The 23,751-nt window shown below is 40.5% G+C and overlaps 1 protein-coding gene across 1 annotated transcript in view; it reads right to left on the bottom strand.

Moving 5' to 3' along the window:
* Positions 1-21,590: 21,590 nt before the first annotated feature.
* The window catches only part of LOC135477585 (uncharacterized), a 40,001-nt gene continuing 37,840 nt past the window's right edge, over positions 21,591-23,751 (bottom strand). Inside the window, exon 18 of the mRNA XM_064757742.1 lies at positions 21,591-23,209. Coding sequence (XP_064613812.1) covers positions 23,144-23,209 — 66 coding nt within the window. The 3' untranslated portion in view covers positions 21,591-23,143. The remainder of the gene's footprint in view (positions 23,210-23,751) is intronic.

Below are 23,751 nucleotides of genomic sequence, written 5' to 3'. Positions count from 1 at the left end.
AACTCAGGGTATATTGAGTGAGTGAGCGAGTGCTTGGGGTTTAACGTCGTACTCAACAATTTTTCAGTCATATGACGACGAAGAAATCAGTAGGGTGCATGTACGTTTAATTTGCCTCCTTGTTGCAGGACGGATTTCCACCGCTCTTTTATTTAGTGCTGCTTCACTGAGACGACTTACCGAAGGCAAGTAAGCCGCCCCGCCCGAGCCATTATACTGATCCTGGATCTACCGGTCCCGAAGTGGACGCAGGGTATATTGTGAGGAGGCCGTATTTCAACAGTTACCTGTTACCAGTTGGCACTTTTCACACTGCTCTGCTCGCTGCTCTGGTTTTATTTATTTATTTTTTTTTTTTTTTATTTATTTATTTATTTATTTAACTGGTGTTTTACGCCGTACTCAAGAATATTTCACTTATACGACGACAGCCAGCATTATGGTGAAAGGAAACCGTACAGAGCCCGGGGGAAACCCAAGACCATCCACAGGTTGCTGGAAGACCTTCCCACATACGCTCTGGTTTTACTCTCTATGCTATTAGTCGATAATTATATACGACATATCAATCTCTAATATGAAAATTTTTCGTCAGAATTACTAGTCATGTTGGATGTCCTCGGTATGGCCAGCAATAACTGTCACCTTATTCTTGCTTCATGTGTAAAAACGTGTATGGAATGGTCAGCAGAGTAAATAAATGACCTGGACATGATGGATGGGGGTAGGAGATTTAGCTCCCATACACCTGTCACGGATAAGTAAAGAGAAAAAAGTGAAACCTTAGCTGAGACAAGGTTGTTTTTATAACCCTTCAAGGCCTGTGACATAGGGATTATATTCTCTCGTACTGAACTCCCATTAAACAATTTAACATTAAACCAATACCATCTTCGCAAGTTACCAACTTATGAAAACGCATTGCTCTCTCTGGAAAAAAGCTGACTTTTTCACCCAGCCGAGGGTTTCAAGAGAAACCTGTGTTACATGTGAACTGTGCTCTGCTTTTGTCTGTCAGTGGAGTCTCCAGCTATCTCATCGGTGCATCCATGTGTCAACAGATCCTTCAATCCATCAATGGATGTACTTCTTTGCATTTGTTTTTGTTGTTGTTGTTGTTGTTATTTTTGTCTTTTTGCTGTTGTTTTTTTATGTTTTCTTCTTTTTTTTTTAGATATTTATTGCATGTTGAGCTGGATAACGTGCTTGAGGTTTAATGGACCAGACAGGCTAAAATTGGCGATCTGGGACATCCCTCATTAAATCATCCTTTCCAAATGTTCTACGCCGACGAACAGCTAACCAAATAACTGCTACAACAGTGTATGCGGCATTGTGAGTGTGCTGGCCCTTTTGTATTATATCATCGGCCAGTTGCGTGGATTCTTCTTGTATAATTTTGAAAGATTTTGTGAACTGTGTGCCTGGAGAACTGGAACTAGATTATATAGAGCGAGAGTTAAAAGTTCTTCATTGATTTTATTGGAGTTTTCGAGGTACTCTAGATTATTTCGGTTATAGAACGGCGGACAGCAATATTGCGAGATTTATTTATTTATTTATTTATTTATTTATTAATTTGATTGGTGTTTTATGCCGTACTCAAGAATATTTCACTTATACGACGGCGGCCAGCATCATGGTGGAAGGAAACCCACGAACATATGCAGGTAGCTGGAAGACCTTCCAACTTACGGGCGGAGACAATATGGCGGGAGGAAGATGGACAGCTAGTTATAAACCCACGCCCGTCAGCAGCGAGTGCTAGAGTCATTTCCTACATTTTACATTGGTTGCAGGTTTCATCGTGTAAGGTAGTTTATATACCATTATAGGTGCATCGACATAGCTGAGGAAATCCGTCCACATTGCATGTACAAGAATTCAGCCTTAAGTACAGCATTTCCCAGAATTCCCCATAACCCCTCGGCTGCGGATGCCCCATGACACAAATAGGTTTTGATTCTACAACCTCTATGAACAAAATACAATTTACCCAGAGTTGACCCTTCACCACTTCATACTTAGGGGATTTAACAAAGGGTTAATGACTAACTCCATTTTAAACATAACGCTGTATTTAACTAAGGGTCCGTACGTGCGAAGGTCTGTCGGAAGCCTACGGGTGGTCGTGAGTTTTCCCCGGCCTCTGCCCGGTTTCCTCCCACCATTATGCTGGTCGCCGTCGTATTAGTGAAATATTCTTGAGTACGGAGTTAAACACCAATCAAATAAATATATAAACAAATAAGTAAATAACCACGGCTCACTGGCATCACTAAAAAAACAGGACCCAGTTTCACGAAGCAGCGTTCGACATTTTTTATCATACGTTTTTTATATGATATTTTATATGTCACAATTACGGTACCATTGTCCTATATGTGCAATTATCATACATGTACGATACCTAGGTGAAACTGGGCCCGGATTTTAACATACTTTCTGCGCAGATGTCTTGTGTCAACTCAACGGACATTGTTATCTTTTAAACAATTATTGCATGAAGATTTTCGGTGGATATTTATAAAGAATTCTGTGCATATGAGATAACATGGTATGCCTATGAGCGAGCCATAATTAATGAAACGTTTTAGAAATCAATGCGACATGGCCATGTAGCTGATCAATTACCGGTGGCACAATGCCGCCATTTTTATTGTACCAGATTGTCTTTGACGTGGTGTTCAAAGCCAAATAAAGTTTACTTCGCCAGATTGGAAAATTGCCAAGGTTGTTATTCAATTTTCTGACGGTAATTGATCAATCAAACATGTCACATATTGCGCGCGCCAACAAATTAGGGACTGTATAAGTATAGTGTACCAGTGAAGTAATCGCCGAGTTTGAGATCAAAGATATACCAGATAGACTGTACGAGACTGTTCATTAATTGATTAATGATTATAATAGCAAATGGCAGAGAATTACTTACATTTATCAATTGACATTAATGGTTACGGTCATCCCCTGGTTATGGTTCAGGGCGTCGAGTCAAGTCTCGATATTCATGCCTGCTATCTGTATGTTTAATGTGAGGTAAATAGATCCGGTTTTGTTAGATTATTATAGACGTATTAACACGTGTACAAGATTTCTGTACAAATGTAAGAACTCGTTTTTTGTATGTGTATATACTTAAGGCTTTACCTTGTACTTTAGCAATTTTTCAGCCATATGACATAAGGTGTGTGAACATATATTGTGTCTTCTTGTGGCAGGGCGGGTTCATGCCACTCATGTGCTGCCGCCACTGAAATATCATACCGAGGACACCAGGCATGACACCCTCCCCCAGTCACATTATACTGACATCGCTGGCCATGCAGTCCTGTTTCCTTGCTCTAACATCTCATTTCTGAATGCCAAGAGTGGTAACATCCGGTATTATTTTTAAATTCTTTGGTATACGACCCGACCAGGGTTTTATCACAGGTCTCCCAACTTCAAGGCAGATGTTCTAACGATCAGGCTACGGAAGCAGTTATAATATTATTACAGCTTTCACATCGTTTTCCTGATTAATGCATGTTGGTCACAAACATCATTTTCTGAATCAGAATGAATTCATGTACTTATTTAATATCTATTATTTATTTGACACCTCTCTCAAGGATTGGTGACATATTCCGACGAAATAAGCAAAAGGAATTTGTCGCCGTTAAAATTTCTGTAGCCAAATGTTCCCTTCCCGGGAGAAAACGACTCCTACGCCAGACACATGTTCGGCGCCGGAAAATGCAGAAAGGGGCAGTGAATGGGTGCACCAGTCGACGCCATGTTTCCTTGAAAATTTCAAGTGATAATCGATTCGCCTCCCCCGTAACCATGTTGCTCTGCACTTGTACAAACGTGTCTGTTCGATGTACCTACCTCAATGGACAGGTATTTCTACTTATTACAACGAACACAATTTTCGTCTGTACGCCACAACCAACAAAGTCGACTAATATGAACCCGCATGTCCCCAAGGTTTACTATCTGAATTTAGTCTAGACACCCGTCCCTTTTGCTCGTTACAACTGCGCAGACAAAAGTAAACGCCGAGAGCATTTCAACACATCAATGTAACTGTTGTCCAGATTATCTTGTTTACACCACTTCTGACCCTGAACATGTTCAATTATAACATAGTTGAGTCATTTCTGATTTTTCTCAAATTTCCTTTACATCTAATATAGCATCTACGTCACCAAGCACGAGTCTATGTTCATCCAATGAAGCCTCCGTGACCGACGAGATAAGCACGCCAGCGCGGAGTAATGACCCAGGAGACTCTTATCAACGCTATGAGTTCAAGTCCAACTCATGCTGGCTTCCTCTCCCGCCGTGCGTGGAAAGATCTGCCAGTGTTTCCTCACTTCCTAGATTTTACACTGGCTGAAGGTGATGTCGTGTGATGCAGTTTATAGATCATTAAGTGCAAAGACATAGCTGAGGAAATCTGTCCACATCCGGGAAGTACAACGTAAATGAAGTCGTGTCATCAGGCCTTAAGTACAGCATATCCGAGAGTAGAGCGATGCAGCCATAACTGTAGGTGGTGTCAGGGAATTACACGATATTTGATTCTCCCCACAAGAAAACGCGAAAGTTAAAAGCTCGACAGAGTTCTTACGCAAACCAACAATGAAGACGCCATTTTGTTTACCTTTGCGATTGTCTGGCTTTTTGTTTGTCCTTTCCTCAAACAGTCGTCGCCCTCTCAAGTCTTTAAGATGAGTGTGCCTCCTCCCCCACCCCATCCATACCTAACAAGGCCTAAGGATGGAATTGTCAGTTACGGAGCAGATATCTTTAACGAGGCTGTGGAGGCATTTCTACGAGAACTCTCGGCGGTTTAGGTTATTGCAGCTTCCGTTCCGTATGGTGATAATGGGTAACAGCTTAAAACCTTATCGTCAGGAGTAGTAATCAGTTAAGTTGGATAACTCGTGCGTGTAGTCGCGTGACGGGGTTGATTTAGCTTTTCTCCAGTTCTTGAATTATTGTTGTAACCAGTGTTAAGCGTTGAAGAGGTAATACAATGATTTAGGTTATTCGTACCCAAATTCTCATCTCATAGCGGTAACTGTCAACGATGTATGTAAATAAGATTATATCTGTCGTGGGTTTTTCCCGGGCTGTGCTCGGTTTCCACCCACCATAATGCTGGGCGCCGTCGCATAAGTGAAATATTCTTGACTACGGCGTCAAACACCGATCAAATAAATAAATAAATAAATAGAACCATTGACATGAACACTTGGAATAAAACTCTAACTCAGGTTATATTGAGTGAGTGAGTGAGTGCTTGGGGTTTAACGTCGTACTCAACAATTTTTCAGTCATATGACGACGAAGAAATCAGTAGGGTGCATGTACGTTTAATTTGCCTCCTTGTTGCAGGACGGATTTTCACCGCTCTTTTACTTAGGGCTGCTTCACTGAGACGACTTCCCGAAGGCAAGTAAGCTGCCCCGCCCGAGCCATTATACTGATCCTGGATCTACCGGTCCCGAAGTGGACGCAGGGTATATTGAGAGGAGGCCGTATTTCAACAGTTACCTGTTACCAGTTGGCAGTTATCACACTGCTCTGCTCGCTGCTGTGGTTTTATTTATTTATTCATTTATTTAACTGGTGTTTTACGCCATACTGAAGAATATTTCACTTATACGACGACAGCCAGCATTATGGTGGAAGGAAACCGTGCAGAGCCAGGGGGAAACCCAAGACCATCCACAGGTTGCTGGAAGACCTTTCCACATACGCTCTGGTTTTACGCTCTATGCTATTAGTCGATAATTATATACGACATATCAATTCTAATATAAGAATTTTTCGTCAGAATTACTAGTCATGTTAGATGTCCTCGCTATGGCCAGCAATAACTCAGTCTGTCACCTTATTCTTGCTTCATGTGTAAAAACGTGTATGGAATGGTCAGCAGAGTAGATAAATGACCTGGACATGATGGATGGGGGTAGGAGATTTAGCTCCCATACACCTGTCACGGATAAGTAAAGAGAAAAACGTGAAACCTTAGCTGAGACAAGGTTGTTTTTATAACCCTTCAAGGCCTGTGACATAGGGATTATATTCTCTCGTACTGAACTCCCATTAAACAATTTAACATTAAACCAATACCATCTTCGCAAGTTACCAACTTATGAAAACGCATTGCTCTCTCTGGAAAAAAGCTGACTTTTTCACCCAGCCGAGGGTTTCAAGAGAAACCTGTGTTACATGTGAACTGTGCTCTGCTTTTGTCTGTCAGTGGAGTCTCCAGCTATCTCATCGGCGCATCCATGTGTCAACAGATCCTTCAATCCATCAATGGATGTATTTCTTTGCATTTGTTTTTTTTTTTGTTGTTGTTGTTGTTGTTATTTTTGTCTTTTTGCTGTTGTTTTTTTTTATGTTTTTTTTTTTAGATATTTATTGCATGTTGAGCTGGATAACGTGCTTGAGGTTTAATGGACCAGACAGGCTAAAATTGGCGATCTGGGACATCCCTCGTTAAACCATCCTTTCCAAATGTTATAGCCTTCTACGCCGACGAACAGCTAACCAAATAACTGCTATAACAGTGTGTGCGGCATTGTGAGTGTGCTGGCCCTTTTGTATTTTATCATCGGCCAGTTGCGTGGATTGTTCTTGTATAATTTTGAAAGATTTTGTGAGCTGTGTGCCTGGAGAACTGGAACTAGATTATATCGAGCGAGAGTTAAAAGTTCTTCACTGATTTTATTGGGGTTTTCGAGGTACTCTAGATTATTTCGGTTATAGAACGGCGGACAGCAATATGGCGAGATTTATTTATTTATTTATTTATTTATTTATTTATTTATTTATTTATTTATTTATTTATTTATTTATTTATTTATTTACAGTCCTTCAAAAGTTCATCAGCACTGTGCGTTGTATATTTATTTATTTGATTGGTGTTTTACGCCGTACTCAAGAATATTTCACTTATACGACGGCGGCCAGCATCATGGAGGGAGGAAACCCACGAACATATGCAGGTTGCTGGAAGACCTTCCAACTTATGGGCGGAGACAATATGGCGGGAGGAAGATGGACAGCTAGTGATAAACCCACGCCCGTCAGCAGCGAGTGTTAGAGTCATTTCCTACATTTTACATTGGTTGCAGGTTGCATCGTGTAAGGTAGTTTATATACCATTATAGGTGCATCGACATAGCTGAGGAAATCCGTCCACATTGCATGTACAATAAAAGTCGTGAATTCAGCGTTAAGTACAGCATTTCCCAGAATAAGACGGTGCGACAATAACTGGAGACCAAGTCAGCGAATTACACAACGTTTGATTCTTCCTAAAGAATGTTCCAAAAGACGCGAAGGTTAATTGCTCGACAGAGTTCTTACACAAACCTACAAAGCTGAAGCCATTTTATTACCTTTTGGGACTGTCTGTCGTTCTGTTCATCTTATCCCTCGAACAGTCGTCGCTGTCTCAGGTCTTTACAATGAGTGACCTCTCCTTTCCCATCCCACTTCTCATGGAGCAGAAACCTTTAACGACGCCGAGGGAGCGTTTTTACGAGAACTCTGTAAATCGACCGCAGCACATTTTGTAGCTTCCGTTCCGTATGGTGATAATGGGTAACAGCTTTGATAGTTCGCTAAAACCTTATCGTCAGGAGTAGTAATCAATTAAGTTGGATATTTCGTGCGTGTAATCGCGTGCAGGGTTGATTTAGATTTTCTCCAATTCCTGAATTATTCTTTTGGCCGGTGTTAAGCGTTGATCTGGTGACAAAATGCTTAGGTTATTTACACCCAGATTCTCATCTCATAGCGGTAACTGTCAACGGTTTGATTTAAATAAGATTCCTAACTAGATTATATCAGGTCTTACCGTCATATTGTTACCTCACAACTTTACATTTCAAGCCCGGGAGCAACGGCTCAACTAATCCCCCCCTCCTCTCCCCGCCTAACCCATGAAGTAGTATAGTTTTAAGAGGAAGTTTATTTATTTATTTATTTATTTAATTGGTAATTTACGCCGTACTCAAGAATATTTAACTTATAGGATTGCGGCCAGCGTTACGGTTTGAGGTAATCGGGTAAAGCCCGGGGGAGGCCGACCTTAAGAATATAAGCAAATCACTCATAAGCACGATGCTAAATACCAAGAAGATAAGTACATAAAATTTCGCATGACACAAGGCGTGAAATATTTTGGCTAATTCCAGAACAATGAAGTCTGATAAATCGCAGTTAACATCAGTGCATTTTTAACCTAATTCTGCTTAAGCCACGGTACTAGGAGACATCTAATTTGTGTAATTTCCATCTCTAGACGGAATTTTTCTTGAGAATTACTACCAATGGTAGATGTCTTCGGCTTGACAAACATTATTTCAACCTATCCCAATTTCAGCAGATTACTTCTATTTTCTAAAATACATATGCTTGATGAAGGAAATGACCACTCTCTTCATCTGTGGTTTTCAAAACCGTCCTTCAAATAATTCTCTTCTTGCTTTATGTGTAAGAACGTGTATGGAATGGTCAGCAGAGTAGGTAAATGATCTGGACATGATGGATGGGGGTAGCCTATTCAGCTCCCATACACCTGTCAAGGATAACGAAAGAGAAAAACATGAAACCGTAGTCATTTTTATAACCCTTTTAAGGCTTATGACATATTGATTATGTTCTATAGTATTGGACTACCATTAAACAGGAGTATCATCTTTGTAGACGAGGTCCATTAATCCTGAAAATAGAGGGGAAAAAACTCTTCATATTAGGTTATGATTATTTCTCATATACACTTTCAAAATACCAAAGTGCGTCTCAAGAACAGCGAAAGACAGCCAAATGTGGACAGTGCTCATGCGATTTGTCACTTATATATGTTCTGTATCTCCACACAGACGGCCTACGTCCATAGCTCAGCAGAAATTGCTCTGGCTTTGTGCGTGGAAAACCGAAAATACATGTATATGTAGTTATGAGCACGCCAGTATTGTATGATAGTATAGAATTTGTCATGTTATGTAACTTATGACAAACTGGAGGAGAGGAGTGAGACGTTTTAAAGACAGTCAGAGGACAGGCAGGACTGCATGGTTGACGTATAGCAATTATTATAGTATAGAATTTGTCATGTTATGTAAACTAATGTTGTATAGCAAATATGTTTTAAGGTGTAGCCGATATTGTATATAGAATATGTCTTTACCTTTGCATACAGGTAAGTAATATTGCTCTACTTTAATGTAACCATGCATGTTCATTTTTAAAATGTTAAAAAACATTTGTAATTTTCACCACTTGTCGATAATTCATTAAGGGATCAATATAATTGATTTATAGATAGATCGATATAAGTTACGACATGTCAAGGATATAAAATCAAAACAAAATGGAATCAAACAATTTTTAAAAGCAGCCAAACTATCAAAAATCAGTTTAAATGTAAAAAAAACACACTGAATATAGATTATATACAAGTACAGGGACTTTATATTTAAAACCACATCAAAATATCCTCGAATATATTTATTTAATTATAACATCAGGAACACAAATATTGTATACCCCCGTTCGCCACAATATAGCCACCATATTGCCGAAGTGGCTATTCATCATAATCATTTATTCTATACCCCTGTCGAAGTTACAGTTATATTTGAATATAAACAAGACAGGCCTATTCTGTTCCCTAACCCCACACAACGCTGCTCTATACCTTTTATAATAAACTTGCCTAGAGGGCCGAGGATCTGTTCCTTTCACCACGGATATCTCGCGGACGTATCGATATCGGTAATTTTCAATCCCACTTTGCAACGTAGAGATCTTTCGTTCCATGGAAAACACTCATTAGCGATATCGATAATTCATGTGACGATATCGATGATCCATTTGTTGATATCGGTGATCCATTTACCGACATGAACTTAATGGGGGGTAAATTATCATTATCAATATGGATAATTCATTAATTAAAGGTTTATTTCGGACACCGTACGTGACAGACATATGGGAGGTATATAGCAAGCTAAATGCACGAGAATATTTTTACAGATGACATCGACAAGAGGAAGTTGTCGCTTGGTGTGTGTGGGCGGGGGCGGGGTGGAATTGGCTGGGTTGTCACAAAATCAGAAGACAATGACGAAGACCAATTAGTCCAGAATCCAACCATATAATTTATTGACATTCCGTTACGTTTTGTTATTTATCCCAAAAGCCTTGAACATAAAATATTTGAAGTATATCCAGTTTTACTGATTACCGTTCAGAATCCTCAGCTTTACCCACGTCATGGATCATAACGAGGAAAAGTGTCTCTTAAGAATATGTGTTTCAAGAACACACGTTTCAAAAAAACTTTTATTGCAATGCAAAATGCTAAGTAAAATTGAAAGAATCAAATGAAAAATGTTACTAACTTAATGACTATGATGACGTTTTATCGTTCAGTTTTTCCGTAACTTTGGCCGCTTCAATGATGGCCGCTTCAATGATGGCCGCTTCAATGATGGCCTCTTCAATGATGGCCGCTTCAGTGATGGCCGCTTCAATGATGGCCGCTTCAATGATGGCCGCTTCAATGATGGCCGCTTCAATGATGGCCTCTTCAATAATGGCCGCTTCAGTGACGGCCGCTTCAGGGATGGCCGCTTCAGTGATGGCCGCTTCAGTGATGGCCGCTTCAATGATGGCCGGTTCAGTGATGGCCGCTTCAATGATGGCCGGTTCAAGTCAGGCATCAATAGACCTACTCTTGGCGTCTTGTAACTCAGAAGGAAGCTATGATCATAATACATGATCGTATTACGTGATCGTAATTTTTTTTTTTGGCTCTCCGTTGTAAAAACCGCACCACCTATCAAGGCCGTCATTTTGTTTGTTTTGTTTTGTTTTTTGGTTCCGGGCATGATCCGTTTTCAAAGGTTTCAGGGTAAATTATAATAACTCTATTTATCGTAGGTTTCAGAAGCTAAAAGTACCATTACCAAACTCTCAGGTGTTCGCTCAGGCGGTTAAGCCCATAACATTTGCCAGAGAAACACGAGGTACGAGTCCAATCCTGTGCTTTGACATGATGTTAGGAAAGAAATAAATTGGCACTATTTCTGCATTTACAAAAGCAGTGAGAATGAAAACAAGATCAGACTGGATTTCACCGGTTACATGTAATCATTTGTCTATCTGTCTAATGTCAGTTCTGTGGGTTTATCATTCATGCAGTGGTCCTTTATGCTTGCTATGACCCAGAATATGTCTTTACCGTTGTATACAGGTGGGGGCCTCCGTGGCTCAGTTGGTTAGCGCGCTAGCGCAGCGTGATGACCTAGCAGTCTCTCACCAATGCGGTCGCTGTGAGTTCAAGTCCATCTCATGCTGGCTTCCTCTCCGGTCGTGCGTAGGAAGGTCTTCAGCAGCTTGCGGATGATCATGGGTTTCGCCCGGGCTCTGCCCTTCCCCCCCCCCCCCCCCCCATCCCCGCCACCATAATGCTGGCCGCTGTCGTATAAGTGAAATATTCTTGAGTACGGCATGAAACACCAATTAAATAAATAAATCAAATAAATGAATGCTTGCTTAAACAAGAATTCTGTTGGTGGACTAAGCAGTGCCCGAGGCCATGCAGGTCGCTTTCCTTTGTTTTTATGTTACCGTTTATTACATGTAATGGCAACAAAGTATTTGAGTAACTGTAGAACAGAGACGTTTAATGAATTGCAATTAACATTTTTGCAGTTTCTTTATACCATTTAAGATTTTATGCGAGAATAAAAACCTGACTGAGATTTGTAACTTTTGAGTTTGTAATGTACATCTTTATTTAATTCAAAGTACCACCAAGAAGAAATTCAGAAAGGGAATAGACATTAATAGTAACAGTGTGAAGACGTCTGCACAAAGACAAAAGTGGACAGCACGCAGTGTTTATCTGTAGATGGCTACGTATAATCTTAAGCTGGATTTGAAACGCTTGAGACCCGTCCAGATGGGACCTCCGGTAATAATCGATCGAGCTTTTAGGAAAATGTTCCCAAAACTGCGACTGTCATCAGCCAGGAACTAAGCATGAAGGGTCATCAGGCTGTACATTAAAGGCAGTTCACGCTTTTATAACAGGGATACGCTCAGACATATGAAGACGGATTAAGAACAGTTTATTTTCTGAAATCAAAAGACAAGTGCATTTCGATAACGAGTGTGTTTTGTGCACGGGGGCGTTATTAAAGATTTAGGACCCATACGGACTTTGTCCATCATGGGCATTGAATGGGATTTCAAAATGTGTACCTCATGGTTTTCGAATAAAATGCTAAGAAGGATAAACGGGAACTACAAAAGTTCGTTCGGGCAAATTCCTAAAAGCTGTGGCCATTGATTTATGATGTAAAACATATTTGGCAATTCCTATAGACATACATCTTAAGCCCTTCATGGGTAGGGACTTTCACTGGTGTTCGAGCAGTGGGTGCATTAATAATAGATACTGGTATGCTACGTGAAAAATATTGGCGTTAAGCATTCCATACAGACCGGTCTACATTGCCATAGTGCAATCTACATGTACCACGGATAATTCAACTAGAAGCGTATTAAGTAATGTAGTGACGTGAACAACAATGGAAAGTATGGCAGTTCATATCAAAATGAGCAATAAGTGGCATTTATTCCTGTACTGTAGATATACCATTTTGCACTATATAGCAATTCAACACACTAAAACATACCAAGTGTCACCGCATTCAGAGTAACACAGCAGATGTGAATGTGCTGACTCCGTTTAGTTCACACAGATTTAAGATTCTGATTGCACATAATCTTTCTTTTTCGTTTATCAGAATTTCTCTCTCCTCCAATAATATCAGAATCAATATGGCCTAAGAACAGAAAGGACAGAAAGAGAATTCCCAGGTTTATATTACAATGATGTGCTTAGTAAAATGATGATAAACATGGCACACATGTGTAAATCTAGATTGACACGGATTTGACATATGTTTTACATAACATACACATAAATAATATAAATGATTTTCACATTAATATAATAGGTACGTGTATGTATGTGTGTTTTGGGTTTTACGTAGTACTTAACAATTTTCCGTCATATGAAGACAAGGAGTCATCACGTGTGTGTACATATGCTGTGTCTTCTTGTTGTTGGAAGACAAGGCTTCCAAAGTGCTGCCGCCACTGAAATATCATATCGAAGACACCAGATATCACATCCCACCTGATTCCTTGAAATAACCTATGCGTGCTGAGCGCCAAGCGAGGCAATGGAAATGATATGAGATGGTTCCAACTGTATTCTGAACAGAATTTCAAAGCGTTATTAAATTAACTGAAGGATACTGTTGAAGGAAAAATTCATTAAACTTAATTCTGAACTTTTCAAACGTTCATGAGCACCGTCTAAATCGATATACATGTACTTCATTAGCATAATCTCTAAATCAACTCTCAATATACAGACATACAGCATACAGAGTAAACCCAGAGCAGCGACGACAGTGTGATAGTTGTGAAATGATCACACGTAACCGGTGAAATACGGTCTCTTTTCATTACATCAGTGACAAGGCGCTCCTGTAAATGGCGTTCACGTAAATGTTTGAACAGTAGCAAATTACACGCCCCCTATCACCATGGCTAAAGCAGAATCAGGTGCAAGGACTGCATCTTAGACGTCATTGGTCTTTTACAAGCTTTTAGAGGTCCCATATAAGGTAAACTGAGATCATTATATAAATGATATAACCGAATGACATGGACTCTTTGCGATGAAGTCTGCTTTACGTCTCCTAATAAAGTTTGTTGATGATCATACTGATGAGAAGACGCTATAGCCTACGTCGAGTAACGGGATAACCAATGTAACTCGAGCCTTGCCGCGACAAAAATAGTTACTACGAAATTAACCTGTAAACTGGGAAATATTGGTATGAGAATGCACTGGCTAGACAATTACGACCGGCTTTGTATAAGGGTAATTATCCCCAGGAGTGATGGAATTAAGGTTGAGACACACACCTGCCTCCTCCCGCAAGGCTTAAGTGTGCCTGTCCTAGAGGATGGTATAGAACAACTGGGCCGCTTCCAGGTCGCCATGGATCGCCGTCTGAGAGATACTGACGCATTGACTGTCAGTCTGTGCGTCTTCTTCAGGTCTTGTCCAAACTTGCCTTAACTTACTTGATCTTTTATGTTAATAAAATGGACAGTCTAAAACTACTATTTGGCGTCTGTTTGTCTAAATTGTATTCGTGTTCCCAAAGGATATCATTTAAGTACCTGATTGATCTTTACGCTGTACTCAAGATTTATGAGTAGTTCAGATTTCGCTTCGGCTTTTTCACAACCTGCGACACGTAAGACTCTTCAGTATTTTCACAACCGCTGACAGGTTCGACCCTTCAGTTTTGTCACAACCAGTGACATGTACGACTCTTCCGTTTTTTCACAGTTACTGACAGGTACGACTCTTCATTTTTTTTCACTGCCGTGGCAGGTACGACTCTTCATTTTCTTTACAATCAATGACAGGTACGACTCTTCAGTTTTTTTAGAATCAATGACAGGAACGGCTATTCAGTTTTTTTCACAACCAATGAAAGGTATGAGTCCTTAGTTTTTTTGCCACAACCAGTGACATGTACGACTCTTTAGGGTTTTTTTCACAACTGGTGACATGTACGACTCTTCAGTTTTGTCACAATTAGTGACAGACACGACTCTTCAATTTTGTCACAATCAGTGACAGGTACGACTCTTCAGTTTTGTCACAATCAGTGACAAACACGACTCTTCAGTTTTGTCACAATCAGTGACAGGTACGACTCTTCAAGTTTTTTTTCACAACCGGTGACAGGTACGACTCTTCAGGTTTTTTCACAACCAATGACAGGTACGACTCTTCAGTTTTGTCACAATCAGTGACAGGTACGACTCTTCAAGTTTTTTTTCACAACCGGTGACATGTACGATATTTCAGGTTTTTTCACAACCAATGACAGGTACGACTCTTCAGTTTTTTAACAGTCACTGACAGGTAGGCCTACGACTCTTCAGGTTTCTTTTCACAACCGGTGACATGTCCTACTCGCTCCCTGACGGAGCAAACTCCCAGCAATCCTTTTGCACACGTTCACACAACGTTTCTGTCATCTGCTTTCCTGTGAAGCGTGGCGTCAAGAGAACTGGTCAATACCACAATCTTCAAATTCTTACGAACCTTTAGAAATAACCCTAACTGAGATAATAACTCCAAATTAAAAAATAATCTGTTAAATTTAACAGAAAGTCAGTTGTATGAGTGATGCTAGAATGCATTCTGTTATTGTGACAGATTATTCGGTTAAATAGAGTACAAATTTTCTATTAATTCAGCATAAGGTTTTAATTGGACTAACAGGATATTCTGTTGTACATTGTACAGTATTATGTTATAATTAACAGAGAACATTCTAGCATCACGTGACCGAATTTCTACTGGTACGAGTGACGAGACGTCAGTACATTACTTATTAACATTACTGACTTTCGGCCTCGTAACCTGAACACCTGGACCCACTTGTTCAAAAGAATGTTAGAAGGTTATCCCGGTATTAACTTTAGTCCAGGCTAAAGCACTATTAACTTTGTATTGGGGTGAGACTGGTATTAAGACTAAAGCCTAGATTAATTTTAATTTAATAACTTGCCCCTGGGGTTCTATCCCGAGTAACGTCACCCCTAAGACCAAAACCAATAACCTTAGGAGCTAGAACGTGGTCACTGATTCTAAAGCCTAGGACACACTAGACGGATTTTTTCGCTCGTACGGGCGTATTTTTGAGTTTCTAAAAATCCGCCTACTGTGTCCGCGCCGGCGTATTCCGCAGGCGATCTTATTGGCTCAAAAATTGGCTTGTTTCAAACATGTCATATACTAGCAAAGAAATACACCGGCGATATCACTCTGTCCGCGCAGTGTGTCCGCCTCAGCGAATTTCGGCGATCGAGACAATCGAGCGGACGAATCAAACAACAGGGAATTGTGTTGACCTTTGACAATTTGTTTGTGTCACGTGGTGTAATAGGCCACATGACATAACCTAATTACCACGATCAACGGAAAAATCCGCCTGATGTGTCTGCAACAATGCTGCGAATATCGTCAGCGAATTTCGCGGGCGATTAAGTTTGTCCCTACAAGTGAAAAAATCCGCCTAGTGTGTTCCCGGCTAAATTGGGGTTGGTTCCAGTCATGTTTGTTGTCTTTGGCATAACTCTCATTTATTAAGCGATTCATTTATTTGATTTATTTATTTGATTGGTGTTTTACACCGTACTCAAGGATATTTCACTTAAACGACGGCAGCCAGCATTATGGTGGGTGGAAACCGGGCAGAGCCCGGGGGAAACCCACAACTAGCCGCTGATAGAACTTCCCACGTACGGCCGGAGAGGAAGCAAGCATGAGCTGGACTTGAACTCACAGCGACCGCGTTGGTGAGAGACTTCTGGGTCATTACGCTAGCGCGCTAACCAACTGAACCACAGAGCCCCCCCCCCCCCCCCCCCCGCATTTATTAAGCGATTGATTGTTGTTTACATCATACTGGTAGAAGACAATTAGACTCTGCAAACGGTCATATGAGCGTCTTTCACTACACGAGCGTCAGTAGGTTGGGGTTAACGTATATATCTTTTAAGTAATTCTGCTTAAGCCGAAGTGTTATAGGGGCCTTGTAATTTGCTACTATTTAAGCATTTACATGAATGGTAATAATGAAACCCTGGTTGAGGTAAAGTTACTATTTCTCACCGGATACTTGTGACCATTTGTCAACTGTTACACTGTCGAAGTTGATGTGCTTTTACTCGTTATGCTGTAGTCATACATATTACATTTGACAGGGGTATCCGTGGTCTAGTGAGCTGAGCGTCCTAGTGCGGCACAATGATCCTGGATCATCTGATCAATGCGGTCGCACTCAAGTCCAGCTCATGCTGTCTTTCTTTACGGTCGTAAGAGGCAAGGGGTGGCAACAATGCGCGGACGGACACGGGTTTCCCGTGCACTACAAATAAATATATTCGAAAGCCTCAAGCGCCCCACCAACAGAGGGCGGGAGAATTCAAAATTCCATCCCCAAAGGTCGGGATTAAAACCACCCAATGTGTCTCCCAGTGCTTATCTACTGGCCTACGAGCCGCTCCCTAGTTCAATATATAATAATAATAATAATAATAATAATAATATATATATATAATAATAATAATAATAATAATAATAATAATAATAATAATAATAATAATATATATATAATAATAATAATAATAATATCCTTATTTAATGACTGATGCATGATCAATTTATAAAGAAATTGGTCTTCCCCGAAGGTCTTTCTCAAATTTGGTGAATTCAAATTTCCATGTCAATCTGGTGTCCCTCTTTATCTCTCAAATTCTTGCACGAGTACTTGATTTTCAGTTTGGCAATTCCATTTGCTAACGCCGGGAATAAGTACGCTGTACTTGCTGTTTCCTTGGCATACAAGATCGTTGTAATCGTATAATGTGATCCGTAGTCAATTTGCTAAAAAAAAACTACATATTCGGAAAATAGGAGAAATCTTCATAACAAGCTGACCGTATACACATAAGTGCGCCAAGCAATTTACAACTCCGTGTCAGGCGTTGTGTATTAGCAAATCACAAATGACCTGTGCTGTGGAGCCGTTCGAGTAATTACTCTTAGAATTTGGAAATGTAGACGTGTTTGGACGACTATCTGCTGCATCATGTGTATTCAGTGCAGAGGTTTTCATTCCGTGAATAATTGGAGTTTTGATTATCCAAACTTGTGCCTGTTTAACGTTTCGTATAATAATCCCCGAACATACACAAAAGAGTTTCACTGTGTTAACGCGTGAATGGTAGCAATTTGTTTAACATGGTTTTAAAGGTTACAATCCACTCATTGAGATTTACTGGAGAAGCGGAGCGAAGAAAAGACGAGATGACATAAGGAGCGTTTCCGACATTAGAATAAGCAATCAAAATGTCTTCAAGCTCGACTGATGCAATAAACCATCATCGCTGATTAAAAACCATTGCGATAATCTTACCGCAGCTCACGTCAATTCTGATAGAGGAACTCGATCCCTTTTTCGCTCCCGACATAAGAGACATTTTCGAGAGCGTTCCTGCTGGAAAGCCTCCTCGCTTAGAAATAAGCGATTGGCGTCGTGCTTGCGATAAATCGACGAAGATAAGGAACGCAAGTGTCTGCTAAATTCACGTCGTTTAGCCAAACAGCTTAACGAAAAGTATAGACATTGTAGTGGCCGCACATGCGGCAGGCTCATGCACGTCCACTGTCCACTGTGCAAGTTTTGGGCCAGTTTTCACAAATCACTTTGTAACGTATTTTTCGTTAGCTGCATTTGTCAGAATGCCATTATTTTGAATCATGATATTATCAAAACAATATCAGGTCAACGGTTATCAAAAGACGAATTAATTGACTATTAAACTGTTAAAAAAAATTAGGACAGTTCAGTATTAAACTTAAGTCCCAATTCAGAAATGCCTGGAGGAAACTTTTGTTCAACGAGGGCCATGGCAAAACCACTTTTCATTGTTAATATAAAAAAATAGGAAAACAAAACAAATACTCACATTAACCGTACATGTTAAGTTTATTAGAATGCAATAAAATGATGTAATGATGGAATATGTCAAAGTTTACATAATGTTTACCTCACAAAGTTTATGCAAGATAATTCAAGCCTAACCAAGCAAAAATCAACCAAAATCATGCATCAGAACAAAATTTTCGTGTTGTTACATAGACTTGCATTCCTGCGCGAGTCCAATGAGTTTGAAGAAAATGTCTGCTGAGAAGGGAGATTTTCAAAATTACATGAAATGCATCCCATGTTTGAGGATATGTCTTGAACGCAAATTTTTCTTCCTTTTCTGCTAAGATTTTATGTACATACAATACAAGTGCCTCCCTCCCTCCCTCCCCCCCCCCCCCGCCCCCAAACAGTCTCACCGGTATCTATCCTGTGCTAGTGCAGAGTGTGACAGTTGACGTTCAAAACTCAAGTGAATGCTATCAGATAAATCAAAATGCTGCAAGACAAAAAGAGTACCAAACAGCGGTTGTATTGTAATGTGTATGAAAGGTTCGAGAGATGAGACAATATTACAGCGTCGTGTACCATTGCTAAGGCAATCGTTGAAGAAGGTAAAATGGGGCCTCAAGGGAGTGCGCTCTCCGGCCGTAAGTGGGAAGGTCTTCCAGCAACATCCGGATAGTCGTTGGTTTCCCCCAGGCTCTGCCCGGTTTCCTCCCACCATATTGCTGGCCGCCGCCGTTTAAGTGAAATATTCTTGAGTAAGGCGTAAAACATTAATCAAATAAATAAATAAAATCAAGGAAGTGCGCTTCACTGTCACTAACAGCAAATTTTGTACAGAAATCTTGAACAATGCCACGGTCACTGGGGTCTAGGTCATGAGGCAGGAAAAGATGACAAAAAACACAAACAACCTAACTATATTTGTATCTCAACCATTCTCTCTATTTACACTTGATACACATTCGTTCTCTCTATCTAAAGTATGCTTAACATGAATCTAATGAACACCTGAAACAATTCTATTGATGAATATTGATTATAGATCGGTGGGATGACATTGGTGATGAGGCTAAGCCGAAACAAATCCACTAGTGCGTTGCACTGCCTTCAAATGTCAAACTTGTCTAGCAGTGGCAGTGCTGTAAAGTGAGCAGAGAGAGTACCGCACATGCGCTGTAAGGAGTAAGAGTATGTAATAAGGTTGAGAAACACGCGAACTTACTATTAGTGATATAGTTTAAATGGTAGCCTCAATTAAATGGACATCCGATTCATGTTACAACATATACAGAAATGTACCCAAGTACATCTATTATTTCAGATTTCGATGATGCACATAATAACCCTAAGATGTCCTGAAACTTGCAAGAATATACATGTACCATGACTCAAACATAAACCCTTGCTTTGGTACAACATATATATAAACTGGCCATAACTTGACAATTCTGGTGGGGAGGGGGGGGGGGGGGTGAGAAACAAAATACAATTTACTTCTTCACAGCATGTTCATCTAGCTCATAATTAAGTTTCTACAGAATGTAAAAAAAAAAACTGCGAGACTAGTTGACCCAAACATTAATACAGTACTCTGGGACAGCTTGCACATTGATGAATTTGATAACATAATTGGCTGAGTAGCACTTTTCACAGTGGCATACAACTTCTCTGAAAATAAACTATTCAAATTCACTGTTCGTTATTTATCACCACTGTTTATGTCTTGGTCACATCATAGATGCCAAATATGGATTTAATGAATATAACCACTTATGTAATTTTTCCTGTTCTGAGGATCATGAAAACATCCCTCACCATGCTTATGTACCCTGCTCACATTGCCCTTATAAATGACATTATTTGGCGTATATAGTGCTCTGATTTTTTACTTCAAACATGTTATAATGATACATCAATGTCCCAGATCAACAAATACCCTTTAACTTCCAACTGATGACTTGCATTCATACAAGTCTTACACTAAACCAAGTCAGTTGTCCAGAAGACAGAAATAAATCAATGAAGTCCATGGACACAAATGCTCATGTTATATTGTACATTTTGCTTAAGCGACTGTCTGAGAGGTGAATACTTGTGGATTTCTTTCTGCAAACACTGCCGCTTCAGGATTGCTTCATCCTGCACTCATGGTACTTGGAGGATTGCTTCATCCTGCAGTCATGGTACATGGAGGATTGTTTCATCCTGCACTCATGGTACATGGAGGATGGATTCATCCTGCACTCATGGTACATGGAGGACTGCTTCATCCTGAACCCATGGTACATGGAGGATTGCTTCAACCTGCACTCATGGTACATGGAGGACTGCTTCATCCTGCACCCATGGTACATGGAGGATTGCTTCATCCTGCACTCATGGTACATGGAGGATTGCTTCATCCTGAACCCATAGTACATGGAGGATTGCTTCATCCTGCACCCATGGTACATGGAGGATTGCTTCATCCTGCACTAATGGTACATGGAGGACTGCTTCATCCTGCACGCATGGTACATGGAGGATTGCTTCATCCTGCACTCATGGTACACAGAGGATTGCTTCATTCTGCATCCATGGTACATGGAGGATTGCTTCATTCTGCACTCATCGTACATGGAGGATTGCTTCATCCTGCACTCATGGTACATGTACATGGAGGATTGCTTCATCCTGCACCTATGGTACATGTACATGGAGGATTGCTTCATCCTGCACTCATGGTACATGGAGGATTGCTTCATCCTGCACTCATGGTACCTGGAGGATGAATTCATCCTGCACCCATGGTACATGGAGGATTGCTTCATTCTGTACTCATCGTACATGGAGGATGGATTCATCCTGCACACATGGTACATGGAGGATTGCTTCATCCTGCACTCCTGGTACATGGAGGATTGCTTCATTCTGCACCCATGGTATATGGAGGATTGCTTCATTCTGCACTCATGGTACATGAAGGATGGCACAATTGCAACCATAGTACATGAAGGACGGCACAATTGCAACCATGGTACACAAAAGATGGCACAACTGCACCACGGTACATGGCGGATTACTTCATCCTGCACCCATGGTACATGGAGGACTGCTTCGTGGTACATGAAGGATGGCACAACTGCACCCATGGTACATGGAGGACGTCTCCATCGTGCACCCACTACAGCTGTCAGATTTCCAGCTTCATTAGAGAAGTACATTGTATGCCACAACACATAGAGGTTGTACACTGGGGACCAGGCTGTACATTGTACACCACAACACACAGAGGATGTATGCTGGGGACCAGACTGTACATTGTACGCCACAACACACAGAGGATGTATGCTGGGGACCAGACTGTACATTGTACGCCACAACACACAGAGGATGTATGCTGGGGACCAGACTGTACATTGTACGCCACAACACACAGAGGTTGTATACTGGGGACCAGACTGTACATTGTACGCCACAACACACAGAGGATGTATGCTGGGGACCAGACTGTACATTGTATGCCACAACACACAGAGGATGTATGCTGGGGACCAGACTGTACATTGTACGCCACAACACAAAGAGGTTGTATACTGGGGACCAGACTGTACATTGTACGCCACAACACACAGAGGATGTATGCTGGGGACCAGACTGTACATTGTATGCCACAACACACAGAGGATGTATGCTGGGGACCAGACTGTACATTGTACGCCACAACACACAGAAGATGTATGCTAGGGACCAGACTGTACACTGTTCTCCACAAACTCAATATACTGCATTTGACAATTTTGAACTTATTGTAAAGAGAGACATAAAACTGTTTGCAACATTCATGGTTTACAAGTAAATGAATGCCACATTACACAGTAAAGTATTAAAACAAGATTAACTACATGATTACATTTTTAACTGAAGTGAAATTCATGGTATCCATGAAACTGTTATCACTATTACCTTGCTTCTAAAATGAAGGACAGGGAAGTCGAGGCATGAAACTTGAGGCTACACTCTACAATCTGGACATAAATAACACATTTTCCAGACAATGTGTGACCCATAATTGCAGGTGAGAGCCAATCTAACACCACAAACTTGTGGGAACACTTAACAACACAAACTTGGGGGAACACTTAACACCACAAACTTGTGGGAACACTTTACACCACAAACTTAAGGGAACACTTAACACCACAAACTTGAGGGAACACTTAACATCACAAACTTAAGGGAACACTTAACACTTAACATCACAAACTTAAGGGAACACTTAACACCACAAACTTGAGGGAACACTTTTAACATAAATGACAACATCAAGAGAAACCAGAAAAATATCCAGGATTTTCAGATAAAGTGAACACTAATGAAGATGATAAGCTCACAGGAGCCTGTTAACACCATGGACTTCATCTAAAGTTAACAGACACACCAGTGATGGTGTCCAGTCCAGAGAGTGCAAAGTCCAAGGAATAAAAAAGATGATCGTGGAAGAATATCTTGTACTGAGAGGACTTTCTCTCTCACTGGTCATGAAGTTTAGACATCCTCTCCTTTAACGTTGCAAGGTCAGGTATGCATGGTTTGCCCTGCCAACAAAAAAAAAAAAAAAGGAAACATAAATGTCATGCAGACATGACAAGTGATCTTTTATTCCAATGTACACATTACTGAAACAGTGGCACACTCTGCCACAACAGCTTAGAGTTCCTGACTGAGCATATCACAAGCACTTCTTCACAGAAGAACAATCTTAATTTTACCATACAAATGTGCTGATTCAGTAAAACATAATATAAATGATGTATAGCATAGAGAGTAAACCAGAGAGGCAACGGCAGTATGAGTCAAATGCATGTAACCTCTGAAATATGGCATATTGTCAATTTACCTCAGTTAGGGTTTTTTCTAACAGTTTATGTAAATGCTTACACAGTAGCAAATTACATGTCCCATAGCACCATGGTTAAAGCATAATTCATCACAAAAAAAATGCACTGATGTTAGTTGGAATTATTCAACGTCACTGGTCTAGAATTATTTATTACACAATCACAAGAAAACAATGCAAAAGGGAGGACAAAATTCCAGAGGATGACTGTTCATGCAAACTGAATATTCTATGGGCTGA

Source organism: Liolophura sinensis, chromosome 11, assembly GCF_032854445.1.
Source record: "Liolophura sinensis isolate JHLJ2023 chromosome 11, CUHK_Ljap_v2, whole genome shotgun sequence".
NCBI lineage: Eukaryota > Metazoa > Mollusca > Polyplacophora > Chitonida > Chitonidae > Liolophura > Liolophura sinensis.
Note: the sequence above shows the minus strand (reverse complement) of the source record. Positions and strands in the feature narration are given on the sequence as shown.